Source organism: Aspergillus melleus (assembly GCF_016097325.1).
Source record: "Aspergillus melleus strain CBS 546.65 chromosome Unknown contig7, whole genome shotgun sequence".
NCBI lineage: Eukaryota > Fungi > Ascomycota > Eurotiomycetes > Eurotiales > Aspergillaceae > Aspergillus > Aspergillus melleus.
In genome coordinates, this window is record NW_025763376.1 from 2,210,654 (window position 1) to 2,232,794 (window position 22,141).

General features: G+C 46.5%; 7 protein-coding genes and 1 non-coding gene across 8 annotated transcripts; 4 read left to right on the top strand and 4 right to left on the bottom strand.

The window, feature by feature from the left end:
• Window positions 1–1,372: 1,372 nt before the first annotated feature.
• On the bottom strand, window positions 1,373–1,762 carry LDX57_011703 (PaaI family thioesterase; the record flags this gene model as incomplete). Its single annotated transcript, XM_046093446.1, has 1 exon — window positions 1,373–1,762. One exon carries the CDS (start codon window positions 1,760–1,762, stop codon window positions 1,373–1,375), a length of 390 nt encoding a protein of 129 aa, XP_045949424.1.
• A 2,513-nt stretch (window positions 1,763–4,275) lies between these two features.
• On the bottom strand, window positions 4,276–5,323 carry LDX57_011704 (alpha/beta hydrolase; the record flags this gene model as incomplete). Its single annotated transcript, XM_046093447.1, has 2 exons — window positions 4,276–5,097; window positions 5,153–5,323. 2 exons carry the CDS (start codon window positions 5,321–5,323, stop codon window positions 4,276–4,278), a joined length of 993 nt encoding a protein of 330 aa, XP_045949425.1.
• A 3,072-nt stretch (window positions 5,324–8,395) lies between these two features.
• On the top strand, window positions 8,396–8,840 carry LDX57_011705 (uncharacterized protein; the record flags this gene model as incomplete). The annotated part of the gene is made up of 2 exons (XM_046093448.1): window positions 8,396–8,571; window positions 8,627–8,840. 2 exons carry the CDS (start codon window positions 8,396–8,398, stop codon window positions 8,838–8,840), a joined length of 390 nt encoding a protein of 129 aa, XP_045949426.1.
• Window positions 8,841–8,904: 64 nt separating this feature from the next.
• Window positions 8,905–9,686, top strand: LDX57_011706 (uncharacterized protein; the record flags this gene model as incomplete). The annotated part of the gene is made up of 3 exons (XM_046093449.1): window positions 8,905–9,036; window positions 9,089–9,163; window positions 9,222–9,686. The coding sequence occupies 3 exons, from the start codon at window positions 8,905–8,907 to the stop codon at window positions 9,684–9,686; spliced, it is 672 nt and encodes a 223-aa protein (XP_045949427.1).
• A 2,000-nt stretch (window positions 9,687–11,686) lies between these two features.
• On the top strand, window positions 11,687–13,512 carry LDX57_011707 (fungal specific transcription factor domain-containing protein). The gene is made up of 2 exons (XM_046093450.1): window positions 11,687–13,172; window positions 13,225–13,512. Exons 1-2 carry the CDS (start codon window positions 11,763–11,765, stop codon window positions 13,315–13,317), a joined length of 1,503 nt encoding a protein of 500 aa, XP_045949428.1. The 5' UTR covers window positions 11,687–11,762; the 3' UTR covers window positions 13,318–13,512.
• Window positions 13,513–13,780: 268 nt separating this feature from the next.
• LDX57_011708 lies at window positions 13,781–13,852 on the bottom strand. Its single transcript has one exon. It is a non-coding gene; the product is annotated as a tRNA-Arg (tRNA).
• A 2,625-nt stretch (window positions 13,853–16,477) lies between these two features.
• LDX57_011709 (putative SNF2 family helicase) lies at window positions 16,478–20,662 on the top strand (the record flags this gene model as incomplete). The annotated part of the gene is made up of 13 exons (XM_046093451.1): window positions 16,478–16,986; window positions 17,046–17,781; window positions 17,835–17,855; window positions 17,902–17,986; window positions 18,049–18,136; window positions 18,194–18,313; window positions 18,373–18,530; window positions 18,589–18,688; window positions 18,766–18,853; window positions 18,906–19,101; window positions 19,179–20,086; window positions 20,145–20,321; window positions 20,396–20,662. The coding sequence occupies 13 exons, from the start codon at window positions 16,478–16,480 to the stop codon at window positions 20,660–20,662; spliced, it is 3,453 nt and encodes a 1,150-aa protein (XP_045949429.1).
• A 372-nt stretch (window positions 20,663–21,034) lies between these two features.
• LDX57_011710 (uncharacterized protein) lies at window positions 21,035–21,880 on the bottom strand (the record flags this gene model as incomplete). The annotated part of the gene is made up of 1 exon (XM_046093452.1): window positions 21,035–21,880. The coding sequence occupies one exon, from the start codon at window positions 21,878–21,880 to the stop codon at window positions 21,035–21,037; it is 846 nt and encodes a 281-aa protein (XP_045949430.1).
• Between the last annotated feature and the right edge of the window lie 261 nt (window positions 21,881–22,141).

Below are 22,141 nucleotides of genomic sequence, written 5' to 3' on the forward strand. Positions count from 1 at the left end.
ACCTGCCAAGCAACATCTCACTCGATTATTTTCTCGATCTTCGGTATGTCTATGATGTTTGAGCTGGAACCCCCATAGCTACCGTGCAGTGCATTGTCTTCCTGTCTAAGCAGCTTGAAGTCAATACTAGCTAGGATCCCATTGTTACCACGGTATTTCCTCGTTCCGCTCACCAGGAATTGCGTTATGCTATTATTTCTGGGGTTCTTCTCTTTACAGAGCAGGGTATACTATGAACAGAATTATACCCCATATCCTATATTGGGCCACTTTAGCAAACCCTCTCGGTTGTTCCGGCTCCGGAAGATCAGCGCGGCCCGCGATACTTCCCATTCGAGGCATAAGTGATTATTCGGATCGACATGAGGAAGACGGCTGGCGGGGATACGCAGCGGCAGTTTGCCGCTGCGTACGCTAAGGTACTCCGATGTGTGCTTTCTAGATAAGGAAGAAACCCGAGGTACGCGGTTCTTGTTGACGTATAGACAGACATACTGCAAGGGCTAACGAACCTCTGACTAGTCTAGACTTTACGTCTAGGTAGCAGATGTCGGTCGCCAATAGTTCTGGCGAGGAATAAAGATACATACTCACCTTTGCTTCTTGATTGCTGGCGGGTTGAGCAAACTCCGAGGGTAATATAAAGGTTTGTTTCAGTGCGTCATGTTTTTGGACTTCTTTCCCGTTTTCTTGTTTATATCTATGACACTACCAGATTCAGTACTACATAGCGAGTCAAGAATTTCAATAGGGCGAGTGGATAGATAGGATAGCCGGTTGGGACTGGAAAAGACCTTTTATAGAGATATGCACTGCCTGTATAAACTGAAGTCTCCCATCTTACAGGTTGCGCAGCTTGAAGTCAACATAACTTGCGGGTCCGAAACCTGGTACAGAGTACAGGAGCAGCAATAATCAAGTATTGCTAGTCGCTACCGATTTAGACATTGGAGATTGATTTCAACGTTTCAACCGCATAGTGAAAAACAGATCAACCAGCAGGTTCCTTACACAGATAAAGAGCACAGCCTGCGCAGGTCACTAGGATTAGACTTTGATTAGGTACAGTAACTACAGTACACCTCATGCCGTTGACCCTTTAGTCTCTCATGAATGATCGTAGATCTGAGAATATGGCCCTCTTGATTGGTCAATATTTCAATAAGTGGGGCAGACATTACCGGGCGGTTCGACGGGACGGGCCGCTTGGTCTTCCATAGCGACCATCACCGCACCCCATCGGAATTTGCGGTGCTGTGCCATTGTAGGTATCTGTTACCCCTGATATCTATCCTTCGGCCGGCTCATATTAGGCACTAGATTGTTGACTACCATTGCAATAAAATTCATTGCAATACATGAAACAATAGCCTCACAATTTAGCCTGAGCCTGCGAATCCGTATTCACCTTCTCATGCTCCGCAAGAAGGCATAATCTCCCGCCATCAACTTCGAACATCCTTGTCTGCAGGAACGCCTGTTTCTCCCCCATATAAGTCAACTCGCAAACAGCCCTCACTTCAGCGCCCCGAGCTATTGGTCGCAAGAACGACGTTCTCAAGCCTTTACTGACCCCATACCGTGAATAGAGACCCGGTTTGGACATTGCAGCTAATAGGATGGTGGTCAGCTCGTCAACCAAGGTGATTGCACAGCCACCATGCATGGTTTTGTTGATGTTGGACATCTCGAGCGTTACGGTGAATCGGAATGTCACGGATGGTGTGGGCTCTAGGGAGAAGTCTTCGATTCGGAGGTGCATCGTTTCTGGGGAGGTAGGCCACAGCTAAGAAGGAATTAACACTTGCGTATGCAGCTTGGGGATTATGATAAATTCGATGAAGTGGTGAAAAGTGGTCTAACCTTTTCTTTTGGATTTTGAGGGTACATGCCCTGGTACACTTTCAAGAGACCATAGAGCTTTTTCTTGAAGCCTTCGTGATCAAGTTGTTTATGGGACATTGTTGGTTCACATAGATATAATGGTTCTGGGGTGAAATATGAACTAACGAAGAAGGTATGTGTATTCTTGATTGATGTAGTTGAGGAAGTGAAATGGTCGACAGCAAATTGACATATTGTACAAGCTGCCTCCTCTTTCAAATATTACGGTCTGTGGTGGCTGCAATTAAATTGGCAGATCGAAAGTATTTGGACCCTAATAAATGTTGAGTTTAGAATATGCTCAACATTCGTCGAAAATTTGCGTGTCAAACTATATCCACACATATGAAGATAGTGAGCGAGCAGTTGTGGCGGCAAAAAGGAACCTTATTTGACAGGTGTCTCTTTGAAAAGAGTGCCTTTGAGATCGAGAGAATGTGCCCCACTCACTCCCAATTGACAATAAAAACCTATAGCCGTTCTAAGCACATAATCAAGCCATAGTTCCCAGCATGTTGAGCTAAAGATCTGATCTTGGGCCTTGTTGGGAAGTTTGCCGGTGCGCTGCAACGTGAAGAGTCCATTACATAGATACACACTCTAATTATGAAATCAGGTCAATGGCCACTCACTATGTTAGAGCTTTCATAACTGTATCCATCTCACAATAAGTCTGTTACTGTTCTGTTACCGCCGGAGATTTGCTTGTCGGGGCACCACCTTGGGCTCGGTCAACTTTTTCTGCCCAACAGTCTGAGGCTACTATTTGGCCTGCCAAACTCTGGCTACTCATGTGGAACTACATACGTATGTTCTAGAACACAGTTCGAGTGTGAATACTACTTAAGTTTCAAGTCTGTCTTGGTCTATAAATTATCTAGAAAGCCACGCCCCTCGACCTTGGTGAATAAATTGCGATGACGAACTAGTAGTTTCATTTCCCAGATCTGAATCCTGAATTCCTACCTATCAGTCCTCTCAAAGTAACATAACACATCTTTTTCCAGCCGCATGACTCAGGCCTGTCCAGTCTCATTGCCGAACATGGGCTTTTCTAGGCTCTGCAACCCAAGAAACTGGGACTATTGTGCCCTTCTCTGTGGCAACCTATATAGCCTGAGCCTGCTTGTCGCACTCGCAGTATCTGAGCTTCTGCCTCCAATCGCACCATGGTGGGATGCTGAAAGACTCCATGCTCATATATTCGCTCACAACCGCGGCATCCAAGCTGGCACAATTTATTCATGATGGCTGGCGCCTTCTATCTCGGTCAGCGGCAATTTCCAAACAAATCAAACTCATCCCCGCGGTCGATCCCATACTTCCAGACCTTCAGCTGGCCTGTGGAGCGGCGGGCTTTTGCAGTTTTATGATTCCGTCTGTCTGTCTTTCATTGTTGACGTTCCGGGATTATGGCCCGCAGTTAACGCAGTTGATCAATGATGCGTTATGGATCAGCGCTTTGATCCCGTGGCCTATCTTCATGGCCCAGTGTCGGACAATCGCGTGAGCGATCTTCTCAGATCGGAGTGCAAAGCCTGTTCTTTCGAGGAGTATGGGTGTGATGAATTCGTGGCTTCAATCGTGTGGTCTTTGGTGGCTGGTGTTCATATCAACCATACTGGTCCTTTTGCGTGGAATAGAGGTTTTGCGTTCTGGCCTAATATAGTGTTTATGGGGCTTGTTGTTGTCTTTGATGGATTTGCTTTGCTGAGAACCTTGCACTATCGGACGGATGTTGAAAGAAATAATACGTGATTTGTTGAGTTCATACCTATATTTAGTAGCTATGTCGATTTAGCTCTTTTTTAAATCTTTCCATATTTCGGTTCACATTAGAATACGGACGATTGACTAGGGCGATAGAACACAGATCTCCTTGTCCATGGCAGCGCATCCATCACCTCTTAGTACTTCCTGGCCTAGTTCCAGTAACACAAAACTTTTTACATAATGTACTGACAGCTGTGGAGGTGGCTATATGGCATACGATGGTTCATTAATCTATGGAACAGCCCCATACCCCTTGCCTCTGTATTATACCTCGTGATGTCTCAGCAAAGCAAGCATCCACATTTGGATGTTAATCCCATAATAAAAGCAAGGTATCTTCCAGACAGCTCGCTCGGTCTATCCCAACGGGTTGCAGTCATCAGAATAAAATTAGGCTAATCTTCCTGGCTTACGTTGGAACACCATTTGAAGTGAAGCTATTATCACGCATTTCAAATATGGCTCCTTGCTCCCGGTGAGTTTAATATAATGTTACTCTTTAACACATAAACATGCTAGTCCACTGATAATTGAAGGTTCCTCGGACCATATGGGCTTGCGGAGGAAAATATACTCAATTATAACTTTAAGACATAAAAGCTTCAGATCAAATCATTCCTACTCCAGCCAAACCTTGACAGCCACTCTCAACGCTTCATCAATCCAATCTTCCTTAAAAGATGAATCTGCCTCAAAACCATGTGGACCCGGTCTCAGAGCCAAAACAATCTTATCCCCTCCCTGTTTATCCTGCAAGACCTTCCTCGCCCTCTCGACAAACCTGACACTGGCCTGATGTGGGACAGACTCATCATCGACACCGTGGAAGATGACCAGACCACCACGAGGCAGCCTTGCGTCTGGTTTCTCCAATCTGGCGAGCTGGAAAAGACGATCCGACTGTGATGAAGTGTCAGAGCCACGGATCCAAGTCTCGTAGCCCTTCTTGTGTCGAGACATTGCCGCTGCAATAGGCGTTCGCTCTAACGATCTATCGGATGATTCAACATTCTCGACGTTCATGTTCTGAATATATTCATCGTAGACAGAAACGGGTAGATCTGGGAATTTTGCATTCCACGTTTGTGGATGCAACGGCACTTTATCCCAATGAAGTGAAGGATAGGCTGCTGTCCCAGCGCGGATCTCGTCCGGATGACTCAGTGTTAAATAGACGCTCAATAGCCCGCCTGCTGACTCGCCGGCGGTTAGAATCCGGTCCAAGTCAGGCTCTATCGGGGTCGAATGGGCTGCTAATAGGTCTTTGGGATGGGTCGAATGTAGCCAGGTCCAGAAATCTTCAACGTCGTCGAGGATATCGAGGCCGACGACTTCGGGGAAGAGTCGATAGTTGGCGGAGATGATGATTGCAGATGCAGATTCCGCGAGGTCCAGTAGCCATTTAGGAAACCAGTCTTCATATAGCGAGTCGCCGGTTACCTGAGTATGATTGTGAGTTGTTTCTAGCAGCTCATATCGTCTGGGGAACACATACTAGTCCTCCACCATGGAATCGAGCTATAATAGGCCTTTTTCCGGCTGGCAGTGTGCGAGGGATTATCATATCGACACCGATATCATGATTGCCTACTCGTTTGTAGCTGGACTGGATGACAGTAAAATTGGCAAACTTCTGGCCAAAATTCGAACCCTTGTAGGTTGTCATGCTGCAGAGTATTTGTGATTGGAAATGTTTGGAATAAGAGAAGAAGATAGAGGGTATTAGGGATCAATGATAAGCGATTGATGTTCAAGTGATAGTTCTTGGATAATGGATTATCAGAATAATGGGAGTATGAGCTGGAAGTCTACTATATTTATAGCTGCCGGCGGACAGTATAGCCTATTGTTGGAATTCGAAGGATTGTTTGCATACCTCGACAGACCCTCTTGTTAGTGTTACCATGAAGGCTTATACTAACGCCATTGGACCGTTGATTGGTTCAGAGGTCCTGCACTAGTGGCATTTGCTTGGTTTATTCTGTTTGTTCTGTTTGGAATCATTTGCATCTATTGTTTGTTGTGTTTGCTCTCTTTGATAATACCTTTCAACCAATTAAAATATTCAGCGCCAGATGTTGTCCTAATTGGGTAAGGTTATGGCCCGGAAGCCCTAATTGCCAGCGCATGAGGCGAACACCTCTATCATCTTCTGGGGCTGTCTCTCTCATAATTTTCTACGGAGGATTATGCTGAGGATCACGGCGGAGGAGGGGCTCTGACTCGGTATACACTCAGTGCCAGGAAGGAGTTATTCAACATATCGGGGGGTAATCCGACTCTTCGCTCGGTTTGGTCCACAATCTAGACTCATTTGTCTCTCTCATGGCTGGCCAGCTTGCACGATCGTAAGTTTGCTTACCACACCCGGAAAGACCGGTCCATTATATCCATTGACGGTGCCTCTAAGTAGTTCACGTATTACGCTTTATCCCGAAACCAGCAAGTTGTGCAGAATGCAAATGCCTTCCCGGATAGTCTACCCCTTCACTTGATCATGCTGCTCCAAGAGCTTTTCACCACTTGCGTAAACATATATCACATACCATCAACCAGTTAGCCCTTGTTTGAGGTCAGTCACATGTGTAGCGAGAGCGATGGGGCTGAGATATGCGAATCTCAGGGGTGGAACGAGACCCAAAGCTCAGGCATTGGAGGGAGTTATGATATTTCTAATCGCATGTGCAGTACGGAAACAATCCGTTAACCAATGGTCACAAACCAGAAATGATATTTACATGGATTCTGAGGAGATCGGCTGCTTGCTGATATCTGCGCAGAAGGCTGGATTCTTCATCCTCCCGAGGACCGTATGCCGCAGCGTCTGCAAGGGCGATTTGGCATACCGGCCTCCTGGATGAACACATAGTGCGGGCTTTTGGATGTTGGCACACGAATCACAACAATCCAAGAAATACCGCAAGGACCCGAAACCTTGGGAATCTGCGAAAATGTTATCCCGGCGTATCTTAGACCTTGCAAGATACTAGACATAGTAGAACTAAGAATTATCACATGAAACGGCGAAAATCATTTTTTTCTCAAGTACAATGTTCTGGAAACACGTGAGTTATTCTCAGTGGCCCCGAACTCCAAGTCCAACAGATACGTAACTAGGCAAACCACTTCCTCTATCCTTCTCAGCTGTGACAATCACTGATGACTCAACTGAAGCCCTCGCCAAGCCAATGCCTGCAACCAATTCTCTAATAGGTATAGCCAAGAAAACGATCACTCAGCCTATGTCTGTCTTTCCAGTGACCCACCAGTAAACTCCCGGTTCTTTGGGATTCGCTCGAGAGTTCTCCGAGATATACCAACAGGAGCTGAAAGTAGCAAAGAGTGATTTTAGAAAGCCTTCTTCTTTACTTTCATGATAGTGGCCGGCAAGGAGCGGCTGGATTGCTTCCGTTGCTTCCTGGGCGTAGTAAAACGGAATTTTGGGGAACAGATGGTGAACCACGTGGTAGTCGATGATTTCGTGGAAGAAATGTCGACCAATGAACCCAAAGCTGCGGCCAACGGTGCATAGAGCGCCTTTTGTAAAGGACCATGCTTCTGGTGAGAAATGCGGGACTGAAGGGTGGTTGTGGTGGAGGTAGGTAATTGCGACTGGCAGGTCTTATTTCAGCAATGTTTTGTTGATTAGAGAAAAATGAAAAGGAAGATTCAAATCTTACCGATCCAGTGATGAACCCAAAGATATGGGACGAAGTATAGAAGAACAATGTCTACCAATCCCACTTTCATGCCAACATAAGTTAACATGCACCCAGTCGCAAGTAGCCCAAGGTCGGAGAGTATAATGTAAGCCCGCTGTGTTGAGGAGAAGATCTCACTGGTTGGGTCGTAATGTGAAATAATCCTACTTTGCAGCTGGCGATCTTCATCAAACCCACTCTGCTTTCCACCGCTCGCGTAGGAGATCAGATACATCTGCCATGCAACTAGTTGATGGCCGATCAGGTACAGCAGCGTTACAGATGGCGTCTCTTCAAGAAGTTCGGGGATTTGGTCTGTCATGCCAATATTGTGCTTTTCCTTGAACTCCGCCTCGCTGATCGGAACGAAGGCCGTGTCTTTAGTTAGGTGTCCGGTATAGCGATGGTGGCGCGCATGAGTGATCTTCCAGGATCCTCATCATGATATTCACCAGGTCTTTTGCAAGTGTTGCTCTTTTCGATTAGACATTTAGACGTCATGTCCATTGGATTTAGTTAATGCGTCCCACCTTCTTTCTTACGTATGTGGACCAGAATGTTAACGTCCCAATCTGTAAGCAGCGGAAGGCTAAAAGTAGACTGGAAAGTAATGATTTCAATGCAACATCTAAAGATCTTCACATGAGTTCAGCTTGTATTATGCTCCTATATAATCAACTAAACAGAATCACCTATTCACTAAAAGAAAATCCACAATTCCGGCCCTTTATCGTTGCGAAAGGGAGCTGTGACAGAGGATATATAAGCATCTTCAAGCGATATCAATCGACCAGTGAGCCTACTTGACTACGAAAATGGTGCCTTGCGAGGAACTTTATCTTATACTTCGTGAAAAGGTGGAAAGCGACCCATCTGCTTCCGCCTTGATCTTAGTCGTCTCTTTCGCTCTTATAAACCATGTCATTACCATCCTAGAAGCCATACGTCCCCCGTTAAGGAAAGTCCCAGGACCATGGTATGCACCCTTGACGACGTTACATCTTCGATATGGTTTTGCCACTGGTAAGATTTGGAAGATGGTTGAGAAAGGTCACAAAACGTACGGACCTATCTTCCGTCTAGGTCCTCGCCAAATATGGGTTTCGGAGAAGGCAGCCATGAAAGCTATTCTGCAAACCATGGACCTTCCTAAAGTGAACATGTATGCAGAAATCTCGCGTGATCCCCTGAGTCCCGGGCTGTTTGGAGAGGTGTAAGTTCATCAAGTCGCTTGGTTATCACTCGCAATAGGTGCTAATGTTGCATAGTCGACCGGGCCCTCACAAGAACTTGGAGCGATTTTTATCACCCGCGTTCTCAATGAGCTACGTGGATAATCTTGACCAATTCTTCTCGCTGTGTGTAGGCTCGTTAATTGACAAATACCGCAATCAAGCGTGCCCCGAAAGTTATCTTCAGGCACCAACAACAACGGAAATAGACCTAATGAATGGCCTACATAATGTGGCTCTTGATATGTGAGTTTCATTTTACTGTAGATAACAACCATGAAAAAGCCTTCTTCATCACTCGATCGCTTCCTAGAATGGGCGAATGCTCTTTTGGTCGAGGGTTCGGGCAGACAAATCCTACCAAGGACGAATACCTCAACATTGAGGAGAGGATTTGGAAACACATCACAGATTCTATATTCTCGGGCATGACACAACGGTATCAGGTATAATAAGCCCTCCATCATTTGTCGCGATCGTTTACTGACTCCCCAATAGAGAGTTTATTTGAAGAAGCTTCTGAGAAAACTCGGGTTCAGCCTCCAGTATGACTGGCCCGCAGACATGATCACCGTAGGCCGGACCGTAAAAATTTATTGATCTGTTAACACTAATGCACATACTGCTTCAGGGCATTCAAGCAATTGTTCACAGTCGCGCGGCGGATAAAACAGCTTCACGTACAGATCTCCTGCAACGTCTCATCGAAGACGGCACCCGTCCGGACAACCTTCAGAAAATGACATCCCGTGATATCATTCATCAAATGGCCGAGATTCTTCTTGCAGGGTCTGAGACTACGTCAGGGACTATCGCCTGTCTGCTTTTGGAGCTCGCGCGCAGCCGGGACAAAAAGAAGAAATTGCTCCAATCACTCCCAGTGCTGAGCCCAGACGATCCTCTTATTGATGATAAGACTATACGGACAAGTGATCAATTCAAGTATCTCAATGCTTGTATTAAAGAGAATCTGCGAATGCATCCGATCGCGAGTGAGATGGGGCGCAAGACCGGCAAGGAATGGTGTCATTTAGCTGGCTATGATATTCCTCCCGGTACTGTTGTCTCCGCAAGCTACCGAGATCTGAAGCAGTGAAAATTTCTGGCCTGAGCCTATGAAGTTCTGGTCAGAGATATGGTTAGATACTGAAGAGGAAAGGGAGGGTGCTCCCAACCCTGAGTGAGTGTCATATGTCCTTGTTATATCATCTGTTGTACTAACAACTACATAGTCTGGGCGCGTACTATCCTTTTTCTGCGGGAAGCCACTCATGTATCGGAATGAAGTAAGAGCACCCAGTACCTTATATCTAATTTTGGGATACTAACTGTGTACAGCTTTGCATGGGCTGAGATGCGAATGGTTGCAGCCAATGTCCTGTCCAGGTTCGACGTCGAAGAGATACCTGGTCAAGATGTTGACTATCGGCAATATACCACCATGCAATTCAAGACAGGGTCATGGAAAGTTCTTCTAAAGCCAAGGGCTAAATCTGGGGGGTTGTGAATGGGTCAAAGGTGAAGAGGTGGAACCTACAATCCCGGAAGTGAAGCCAAACGCACCCGAGTACACTATCAACCCTGCGTTTGTTGTAGCGAAGTCCATGCAAAAGATGAAGATGCCGGTTAATAAGAGCCTCAATCGTGAATACGTTCAGTTTGCCATATCTGTCAGCCTTCTGAAAATTCCGTGGATGATACGGCCGGATGTCGACGCAGCGCTGAGAATTGCATACAAGTAGCCTGCAAGCGTTGGGCCCATACCTCTGGTGACTGCGTATGTCGGGATGCAGCAAATCGGGGTAAAAATGCCCATGAATCCACCTTTTCACTTGTAGGCGAGACATCTCCCTCAGTCGTTTGTAGATGTCATGTTACACTGAAACGCCTGCAAGACCTTGCACCACTAGAAAAGAAGGTAGTTGAGTGGCTTTGTATTATATAAGCTGGACCACTAGGCTAGAGCCAGCTCCAACCTCGAGGAATTGAGGCAGAATATAAATTGGAGTTCAAGATAGAGCAAGGAGGCAGTATACTTGCCCGTTTGGGCAACGCCCGGAAGATGACTAACTCGGACTCGGCAAATGGCAGACCAGACGGACCAACAGCGCAGCTTTCTACGGCATTGGAGCCGGAGAATGGCACGCGAGACGGACATCAACCGCAACTTCTATCTTTGAAAATCAGACCGGGGACATTCCTTCGGAGATTATTTGTGATGTCTTACGATTGATCTGATTAGACACATTTCGAAGCATTTCGGAGCTAAGAAACTGCATATATCAAAGCAGATAACGATGGCCGAGCCCGGACGTCGACGCAGAAGGCCAGCTGTGTGAGTCCGGACCCACCTCTTGTCTATCTGCATACTAACGACAAGAGCCGGACATAGTTCGTGCGCTCTCTGCAGAAGACGCAAGCTTCGTTGCAATCGGGAGAACCCCTGCAGCAACTGTCTGAAGGCAAGGAATGCTAGTTGCATCTACGAAAGCCATTCACCGTCTCCACAGCCCGCCCCAACATTGCGCAGGCTAGCTTCTGATGAGAATGCTCCGTATACAAGCAGACAATCGACTGTTTCGAGCAATCTATCAAGTTCCTTAGTTAGCTCTGCAATTGCACTGTCGCCTGCGAATCAAAGCTTTAGTCAAAATGTTGAGCTTATGAAATGCCGAATCAAAGAACTTGAAAAACAACTGTCCAAAGCGACTTCTAAATTCACGCCTCGGTCTCATGCTTCCCCTCCAAACTCCGAGATTGAAACGGCGGCATCACAAATTGGTGGGACTTACTACTTCCATCGTGAAAATAGTCTATTTGGGCCACCGCAAGGATTAACTCGCAGTGTCATGCATAAGACTCGTCTGTTTGGTCAGAGTCATTGGATTGTTGGGATGTCTCTTGTAAGGCCTCGTTACACGTTCGTTCGAATCTTCATTGGAGACTCAACTGACTCATATTTTTATAGTTTAAAGACTTATTGAGTCCTATTGACCCTATGTTGCGAGACGGGATACACGAGGTGTTTTCCGGGGTGCAGAAATGTAAATCCTTAGCTAGGGTTATCAAGTCACAGCGCGCGCCTCCCTGGCCCACTCCACCGACTCCTGATCTACCGCGAGTAGATGTTGCTAATGAGCTTGTTGACTGCTATCTCCGAACCACGGAGACGATGCACCGAATCCTTCATGTTCCCAGTTTTAGACGGGACTATGAAGCGCTCTGGATAGCGGAGGCTAAGCCGGATCCAGGTTTCTTGGTCCAACTTAAGCTTGTATTTGCTATTGGTGCAGCAACCTACGATGAAAACTTCTCACTACGTTCATCGGCAGTTCGGTGGGTATACGAAGCTCTTACTTGGATCTCTGAACCTGAGTTCAAATCTCGTCTCGGGATTCAATTTGTGCAAACCAACATTCTACTCTTGATCGCTCGGGAGACAATAGGTATTGGCAGGGATTCAATCTGGGTCTCGGCTGGCGAGCTTCTCAGAAGAGCAATGAGTATGGGTCTACACAGAGACCCATCTCGGCTGCCGACTAAGAGTACCTTCATTTCCGAAATGCGCAGAAGGCTGTGGAATACCATTCTGGAGCTAGCCCTGCAGTCAAGCATGACTGCCGGGGGTGCTCCGCTTATTTCGCTCAACGACTTTGATACGCAGCCACCGGGAAATTTCGATGATGAGCAACTCATTACTGAGGGTTCCGCCCCGATGTTGGAGAATGATTTTACAGAAACATCCATCGCAATTGCCCTTCGTAAAACATTTCCTTCGCGGCTTGCGGTGGCGAAGTTTCTAAATGATATCAGCTCTCAGGGTTCATACGAAGAGGTTCTACGACTTGACGCAGACTTGCGAGCGTCATATAGGGCCCTGACTCGAACTCTCCAAGGTTACAAATCAGACAATGGGAAATCACCGACACAGTTCGCCAGCCGCATGGTCAACTTTATTATGCACCAGTATGTATCCGCTCTTCATATACCTTACTTTGGGCCGTCTTTACGGCAGACAACATATGCATTCTCTCGAAAGGTGGTCGTTGAGACGTCGCTCAAAATCTGGTATGCGGTATATCCAGCATCGTCGGTCATGAACTGCCACAGTGGTAGCGATACATTCTCATCAAACCGCGACGACTTTGCAAGACTCGCAGTCTGTGGCTCCGGATTCTGCCGCACTGTTGCCTTACAAGCTACCTTACTTATCTCTGGGGAGCTCAGAGCCCAGCTCCAAGAAGACGAAGGTCTCGGTCCTGTCACCTTGCGACCAGATCTTTTGGCTGCGATAGAGGATGTGAAGCCTTGGTGTATGCGATGTATAGAAGCCGGTGAGACAAACATTAAAGCATACCTGCTAGCTTGTGTAATCGCTACGCAGGTCCAAGCTCTCATGCGAGGGCTTAGTATGGAAGAGGTTTCGCGACTCCTTATCCAAGCCGCAACTGAGGCCGGGGATACCTGTTTATCAATACTTGAGCGAACTGCGGCGCAGGGTCAAGCGAATGGAGCCTTAAATTCCCACCCGCCAATATCTTTGGACACCCCATCCGAGGGCCTGGGGGATTGGGATCTTACAGTGAGTTTAGCATAGTCCTCTTTCCGGTGACCGTTGCTAACAGTTATATCAGATGGCAGATGCTTTGTTTAACCCGGGTAATATGGAATCTTTAAGCTGGGCGTTCAATGATGAGGCGATGCAGGAGGTTGTTACCTGGTGGTGAATCCGCACATCTCTTCAGCACTGTAAAGCCGCTTGTAAGGGTGAGTATGTATGGCGTTATGCTTTTATTCGGGCTTTCCTCTTACCAAAAATGAGGGTAGACCAGGCTGGCAGGAGGTCTTCAAGGGATATGCATGTACATAATCGGGCTATTGCTGGATCGGCTTTCCTGGCGAAAAGGGCACCAACAGTGCAGTGTACATTATACACGCGTTTTCTCTTTTCTCTTACATGATGGCAGTCTTTCCTATGGAAAGAAACTTGATCAGGATGTACTGTACTATCTGAAGGACGGGACGGCAAGCAAACCTCCATACGGTTGCAGAGTTGTTAACGGAAAGAGTTTAGCGTGGATATCGTCTTCACAGAGAAACGAACTGGCGCTAGTCCCGAAGAGTTGGACCGAGCACACATTAGAAAAAAAAACTAACTCCACTTCACATTGTCAATGTGAGCAAAAAGATTGACCGACGCAGGGGTCGAACCTGCAATCTCTTGATTCGTAGTCAAGCGCCTTGCCATTGGGCCAGCCGGCCTATTTGTTGTGTATTGTTTAATAATGCATTAAATATGTCAGAATGTCATTTCTGCTACTTCTCCCTACAGACTAGACGGACATGCAACCGACAAGAACCGAGCAACTACATACCTCCACGTTTTCGTCACAACAATCATAGAAGGAAGGTACTCGAACCCATTTCGATATTGTCGCATTTATTGTAGCCAGGATCCGTGAGTATACATTCCTGTTCGTGTTTACGGCACTGAATTGTCTATATCAGTTTGGAACTGACATAATGAAGATATATTCGGAGGCAAGCTCCCAAGCGTTTCGCCGTTTCCTTATGAGTATTCTCCGAGGCATTTTCTAGATAGTCAGCGCCCTGAAAGACCTCGATTCTTCCTACATCAATCAGTCGATAATTCAATATCCTGTTTTTGAGCTGCTCACATTCTCAAGTGAACTTACCTACTCGGATTTCCCATCACCAGGTTAGCCGATCTGAAGAAATGCCTCGAGTCAAATCCCTTTGTCGCCTTAGACAAACTGAAAGCACCCAAGTATACAACCAGATGTTGCAAAAACACATCATCTCCAGGCATTCGCCAAAGAAATCATCAGGCCTAGGGTGCGGAGGTTATATCGGTATGATTTGTGCTGCTCTCGATATCCAACTGCAACGACATGTGAATATTCCCCATCTAACTGTGGTGTCAACTCTCTCGTTATCATGTCTCGCTCCATCCTCTCCCCACTCTCCTCCAAGGTCCGAAAATGCTTGTCGAGCTTATCCATATCAGGCGCGTTCTTTCCCATCTCCTTGATCTGATCACGCAGGAACCGATTCTCGGCCTCGAGGAGCCGCATCTCCTGCACGTACTTCTCATTGCCCCCTTAAACTCCTGCGGCATAATCTCGAAGTGAGGTTCAAGTCGCTTTTCGGCTGTCTCGTCTCTCTACTATCCTCTTATCTTCTCTCATCATCTCTTCTCTCATCATCTCTTCTCTCATCATCCCTTCTCTCATCATCTCTTCTATCCATTAAGCAAATAATAGTCCTAACGTTCGCTTCCTACCTTTTGATGGTCTTCAGCCATGATCATCCATCTGTTTCTATGCATGTGTTTTCTAAAAGACATATTTACAGGGTAAGTTCTGTTCATTTTGTGCTTCCCACATCTGCTCATCAATATTTCGCTTAAACGATAATCTATAACAACTACGCCTTTCTCAGTTTTTACAACCCCGCTTTTCTTCTATTCGGTTGATCTCCATTCCGGCCTCGTAAATTCTAGAGCTCTCTAATCATGGGCCGGACGGCGGCTATAAATGCTTGAATTGCTCGATCGAATTTCTCTTCCTCTTCTCTCTCGCTTCTTCACACATCCCATTCGGCCTCGGAGAAAGACTCTCACATCTTGTATCTTTCTCTATTCGATCTATCTCCATTCCGACAGGTACATTCTAGGGCTTCCTAATCACGTGCTCTACAGCTGCCATAAATACTTTAATCGCTCGATTGATATCATCATCTTCTCTCCTCTTCACACATCCCATTCCTCCTTGGAGGCAGGTTTTTGCATCTTCTTCCCCTATTCTACCCATTTCCATTCTGATCTGGTACATACTAGATTTCTCCAATCACGTGGTGAACAGCGGCTATAAATTCTTGCATTGCTCGATTTATCTCTTCCTTTTCTCTCTTTTTACACATCCTACTCGGCCTCGGAGTGAGACTATCACATCTTATATTTCCCTCTACCTACTTCCTATCCATTCCGATCTACTGATCTCTTCAATCACGTGTCCAGCGGCGGGTATTTATACTTGTATTGCTCGGTTGATTCCTCTTCCTCTTCTTTCCCTTCTACGCATCCTTCTCGTCGGGGTGAGACTTTTTATATCTTCTATTTTCTCTAGTCCATTCCTTTCTATTCTGATCTAGAGCATACTACGGATCACGTGCTCAGCGGTGGGCACAAATACTCGATAGCTCCGTGAATAGCTCCGTTGAGATCTTCCTCTTCTCTCCTCCCCACACCTACTTATTCTCGAGGCGAGACATATTGTCTATTTCCCTCTATCCCATCTCTCTCCATCTCCATCTATTACACCCCTTTCCATACTGACCTAGAACATACTACTCTCAAATCACGTGGCCAACAGCGGGTATAAACTCTTGAATCGCTTCGTTGGTTTCTTCTTCCTCTTCTCCCCTACCCCTCATCTTCGGAGTAAAACTCACATATTCTATTCATCTCTATTCCATTCCCCTCCATTCTGTTCATCTCCATTTCAATCTATTCCATTTCTTTCCATTCTGGTCCAGTACATACTACTTTCAAATCACGTGGCCAACAGCGGATATAATAATTCGAATCACTTCGTTGATTTCTTCTTCCTCTTCTCCTCCCACTCATTCTCAGAGTGAGACTTATATCTTCTATTGCCCTCAACTTCACACTATTCCATTCCGTCCTGGTCTAAAACATACTACTATCGAATCACGTGGCCAACAGCGGGTATAAATCCTTGAGTCGCTCCATTGATCTTTTCTTCCTCTTCTTCTCCTCTTCACACCTCTCACCCAGCCTCATTTCCCTCTCTTTACATCAACACCTTGACCATTACCGTACTTTAGTATGCAGCTTGCGCAAAAATGGATCCCCAGCAAGTGGTTGAACACCACTCCGAGCATGAGCTCGAACAGAGCAGAAGACTGAAGACCGAGATGGACTTCGAGGGGCAGGCTCCTAACTTCAAGACCAGTCCTTCTCTCAAGTCCGCTAAATTGTATGACCCCACTGAAGTCAAGATCTGGGATTCATCACCTGTTATTTCCACCTTGTCATCAGTTTCAGCTCAGAATCAATCAGGATCTGATGCCAATTGCCCATCGTACCAGACATTGCCAGATTGCTTCGATGATACTCCAATGACAGAAGATGAAATATCGCGGATGTTCGCTTTGATGAATGACAATTCAAATGAAGAGCTGTTCGTGCAGCAGCCGAACTTGGAACTTCCGGAAGTTCTTCTACCAACTTCATTTCCCGAAACTGGCGAGGCCTCCACGGATATTATGCCAGACGTAACTAAAGAATCAGAGTGGCCTCAGGATGACAGTTCGGACCAGATGGAAGCAGCGGAAGCCGAATCTTCTGCAAAGTGAGCACCACACATGAGAAGAAATAGCAATGATTGTGATTTGCTGATTTTATTTTTAGATTTGAAGCAGCTCAGGAATGGTTCGATAGTTTGGAAAACCCCACCATGGTTGATTTGGTCACATATCGGCGGGCTATAATGGACGAAAATGCGCGCAAGAAGCAACTTGTCAGAAGAAAGGCCGTTGAGGCTCAGATGATGAGAGATAGAGAAGACCTATCCGATGCTGTCGAAGATGAGCAAGTCTTTCCTTCGCAAGGGCAAGATAATGCAGTTCTGGATGAAAATCGCGAAGGTACCAGCAATGCAGCTTCAAACCAACCTCAGGCGACAAAACAACGACGCAAGAAGAATTTAATCACTGCCAAAGAAAAGCAGAGAAGTATTCAGCTCGGGCTTGATATAGTGCTCAGAAAAGTGCAGCCGAAGAAGAGAGGAAGGAATGACCGAGATTCTGCTTCCGATGCACCAGATTCATCTAAACGCAGCAAGAAGCCAAGAAAGTCCTCTCAGAAGCAGATGCATAAGAAGATCATGTCACTTTTCCAGTCCAATTTGATTCAAGATGCCCACGCGAATGCGCTTCTGCCAGCAATTCCCCGCTTCAACAAAGCCGATAAGCAGAAGGCTCTCACTGAACTTATTGCAAGCATCCCTAATGCGGACCAAAAGGAAACCAACTCCGACAAGAAGGAGATCATAGAAGCCTCGAAAAAGTTCAATCCCAGCGCCAAAAGTGACGGCAATAATGGCTGGAAGATCAGAGGCATCAAGTCGAGTTTGTACCATTATCAGGTTCGTTACCCCCCAGAAAGTGGTCCTGGGATTTATATTGACAATAGCAACAGCTTTTGGGGGCAGGATTCATGGTATGTATTTCTGGTATAGTCTAAAGGTTCAAACTAACCTGAACAGCGTGCACGGGAATTATCTGACCATGCTCCTTTCGGTGGACTTTTGTGCGACACCATGGGATTTGGCAAGACTATACAAGCCATCGGTAAGTTTTGCGACTTACTTTTTTTACTATGTGGTCTTTGAATGTATCTAATATTGTAACAGCGAATGTCGTCGATGGGAGGCCCGCCGACGAAGACGACCCTCTGAAAACCACATTGATTGTCGTGCCAGCGCATCTTGTCGAGCATTGGTGGGTCTTTTTTACTCTTACTCTCAAATTGAAGGCCTAACAGACTAACATACCAAGGCGCGAGCAATTTGTCAAGCATTGTGAGTCGGAAAAGATGGTCGATGCTCTTGTTTACCGCTCGAACTCGAGATTGGACACCTTCAATGCTATCAAGGGTCTGCAGAAATGGGAGGTTATGTGAGAATGCCCGTTTCTTATACCGAATTCCCAGGTCCCTAACATACTAATATCTACAGAATCACAACGTATGAGGAGGTTCGACGTTCTTATCCAAAATCATCGGTTGCGCCTAAGGTCACCGACCCAAAGACGCTCACGGATTGGTGGTATGAAGTCTTTGAGCAAACTGCTGGTCCTCTGCATCGGATCAAATTTTTGAGAATCATTCTCGATGGTAATGCCTACCTTATCTTTCTACCGTTGCTCGAAGCCATCTAACGCTTTGTACATAGAGGGACATTTTATCAAGAACCATGTTTCTCAAACTTCCATCGCGGTGCGTGCGCTTACCGGCCAATTCAAATGGATTCTAAGCGGGACTCCAGTGCAAAAGTAGGTTCCTTTTTTCCATTCTTTGCATGGAACTATTATAGTGAGGGACGGACGATTAATTATGGGCTGTTTTACAGTTCTATCCAAGAATTCTACCCACTTTTCGACTTTCTTGGAGTCCCGGGGAATGAAACGTTTGAGACCTTCGAGGAATACTATTACCAAGTGGGTAGCTTTGTGATGCGGATTTTCATGCTCTACTAACGTCAGAAATCAGGATGATGAATCGCAAAAGCGTTTGGTGAACATACTTCGCACGGTGATGTTTCGGCGAACCCATGCCAGTCGACTTTTTACCTTGCCGGTTATCAAATTTCCCGACATCGAAGAGCGAATCGTTACGACCGAGTTCTGCACAGCAGAGCGCGAAATCTACGAGGCCATCGTCGATGTGTTCTTTAAGAACATTAACAGTAAGAGAGCCGACAGGTTTTCAACTTTTTGTTTCCAACATCTTTCTTTCGAGAGCATGACTAATCAAAAAGTTCAGGTCTAAACGCAATCAACAACCCAAAGCTTGCGCAGTACCGATGCGTCCTGACGATGATGCTCAAACTGCGAATGTTTTGCAGCCATGCCCTCACAACGCAGAGTATGCTCAAGGACCTACTGTCCGGACCGCTTTCGAGAGAACTCACCAACATTGAGCGAAAATGTAGAGATCCCGAAGATCCCTCCGTGAAGATCTCCAAGATGATTCGGGCCATGGCCAAGGGTACCACCCTGAAAGAACAGCAAACACAGGCAGAAGATCCCAAAGATTCGACACCTACTATCCAAGGCGACAAAGCGAAACTTATTGCCCAGTTTCACGAGAAAATGTGCAAGCTGCACGAGGAAGAGCAGTGGGATGAACGACTGGATCGAACAAATTGTCCCAGCTGCAAGATGGTCCCTGTCGTGCCCGTGATCACCTCATGTATGCACTTGTACTGTGAGGAATGTTACTATTCCCTGAGCACGAACGACCCTTCGCCCAGCAATTCGAACCCCAAGTGCGCCGAGTGTAACCTTGTTATCGACGAGGCAGCATTAGGCGTCGAGGTAGAACACGTCGATGTCTCCACGCCCCCCTCCAGCAAAGCTGCGCAGCGAAATAAGCAGAAGCCTGAGAGAAAGTGGGCAAAGGGCAGATCCGGGGGTGGCATGTTCAGAATGTCCACACCAAGATCCGAGACTGCGCCGGTGCCCGAAAAAGAAGAAGAGACGGACTGGATTCCCGTCTGCGCGGCAAATTTCCCCAGTTTCCCCAGTGCCAAATTAACCAAGATCAGAGAGACTGTGGCACATTGGATTGCGGAAAAGCCCGATGTCAAGGTGGTCATATTCACTCAGTTCTTGGATTTTGTGCGCATCTTGGCCATTATGTGTCATGTTGAGAGTTGGCCTTATGCATGCGTGGGTACCAAGCTTATTTCATGCTCATCTTAGTATCTGAGAGACTAATTTTCTATAGTTGACGGGGAAAATGCGCCTTCACGCTCGCGAGGAAAACTTGAAGGAATTCGCTCACGACGGTGAGATAAGAGTACTTATTGCCAGTCTCAAAGCAGGAGGCATTGGACTTGACATGTCGATGGCGAACAAGTGTATTCTGGTCGATCTGTGGTGGAACGAAGCCATCCAAGATCAGGTACGTAATTTCCAAATTTGTCACTGCCCACCCCCCTTTTTACTTTCGCAGAGACTAAATTCACTCCCCTGAAGGCATTTTGTCGTCTTTATCGGATCGGCCAGGACAAGAATGTCGAATTCGTGAAGATAATCGTTAGCAACACCATTGACGAACATCTACTCGATCTTCAAACCAAGAAGACCGAAGAGATCTCTTCCACTATGGGCAACGACGTCTTAGCAGCCCGAGAAACTGTGAAAACACTGTTGCGGCTGTTCGGAGATGTCGAGGATAACGAAGATGGCGGGCTTCGTGTCGTTCGTCACAAGGATAAGAAGGGAAAACAGGCTGTGCATTGAGCTTAGGGGTTATCGTTTTCGTTCTCATTCAATTTTCCTTTGGGGAGTTTTGTCTTTTTGAATTTCCTTTCTTGAAAAACAGAATACTAGTTGAATGGGCAACGGTCGATTGGGGGGTGGATACGACATTTTAGGGGCATTTAGTTTGGGCTCATTCTCTGCGGTTACTTCTTTGACGCAGGTGGATTTTCGGAGTTTATTTGGTATTTAACTTCTTGCATGCAATCTGAAAACAAAAAGCCATTTTGGCAACACCTCGTTACCTCCTAGATCCTCAAGAAAGCTCCGTAGAACCCATTCAATAAGCATATGAAATCACCCCACTTAGTCAATTACGACATACGACAAGAACTGCTTCACTAAATCATGAAATCATACAACTGGAAATCGAACCCTAGGTCTCCTGGGCCGACGAGGTCCTTGGGTCACAATTTCGGGACAAATAGGACTCATCGATGGGATTTCAGTCAGAGGCGAATAGATCGTAGACAATTCGGGGGCCTCAGCAAGCGTAGGAAAGGGTCGGTAGAAGTATCCCATCTCATCTTGGTAGTGAGTATTCATAGAATGGTCGTAGCCACTGTTCGTCAAAATCACATCCTGGTCCGCCTCGTCGTCTGCATCGAAATCATCGGGAACAGAAAGATGGGAGTGTCGTGGTGGGGAGGCGGGTAGGAGAACTACTCCCTCTGCTTCTGAGGCCCAGAAATGTCTGAATGGCCGGTCGTGATAAGTGTTCATGGGGGTCTCTTGAGTGTGAGCATAGTCGGGGATATGTTCAAGTTCGTGGTCTCCGTCTTGGATGCTCCGTACAGGTTCCATGGCCGAACTTGAGTTTGGAAATATGGAAGTTGCCCGGTCAATGGAATGTCCTCTCGCATGAGGAAGGTTGCTAGCGTAAGGAGTGCTGCCTGCATTGGGGTTCTCGGCTTCGTCATCAGCGTCTTCGTCTCCTTCATAATTCTCCTTGTTATCATCCACGCAGGAAGCATATGAAGGCCAGGTATGACTAAATTCAATATGCGAGGTAGCAAATCTCATGACGTCGTCGGGGTCTTCGAAGATGGTGAATCGGTTCGATGGGTGCGAACCCGTGGATGAGAAGCTGGTTATGTTGCCTTCAATGGAACACGGGTGATGCATCGAAGAGAAAGACGAACGGCCGGTTTCGAGCTCAGAATACGTGGTGTCTTGGTAAGGGGCGGTGTCAATAGCCATCGGGACGCTGAAGTTTTCTGAAATGTCTGGACTCATCGTAGTATGAAGAGGTTTCATCATTATCGGAGTATCGTCTTCATGGTGTGAAAGAAAAGAGCCCACTGCGTTGGTCTGGTACTGGTACTCAGGCAGATCATCCCCTCCACTGTATACCCCTCCTTGTAGGGTGTCGATTGGTCGCGCATCATCTCCAAATCCTAAAATTCTGGGTCTTTTAGGTCGGTTATTAGCGCCATGATCCGAACGATCAGTGCTGTCGTC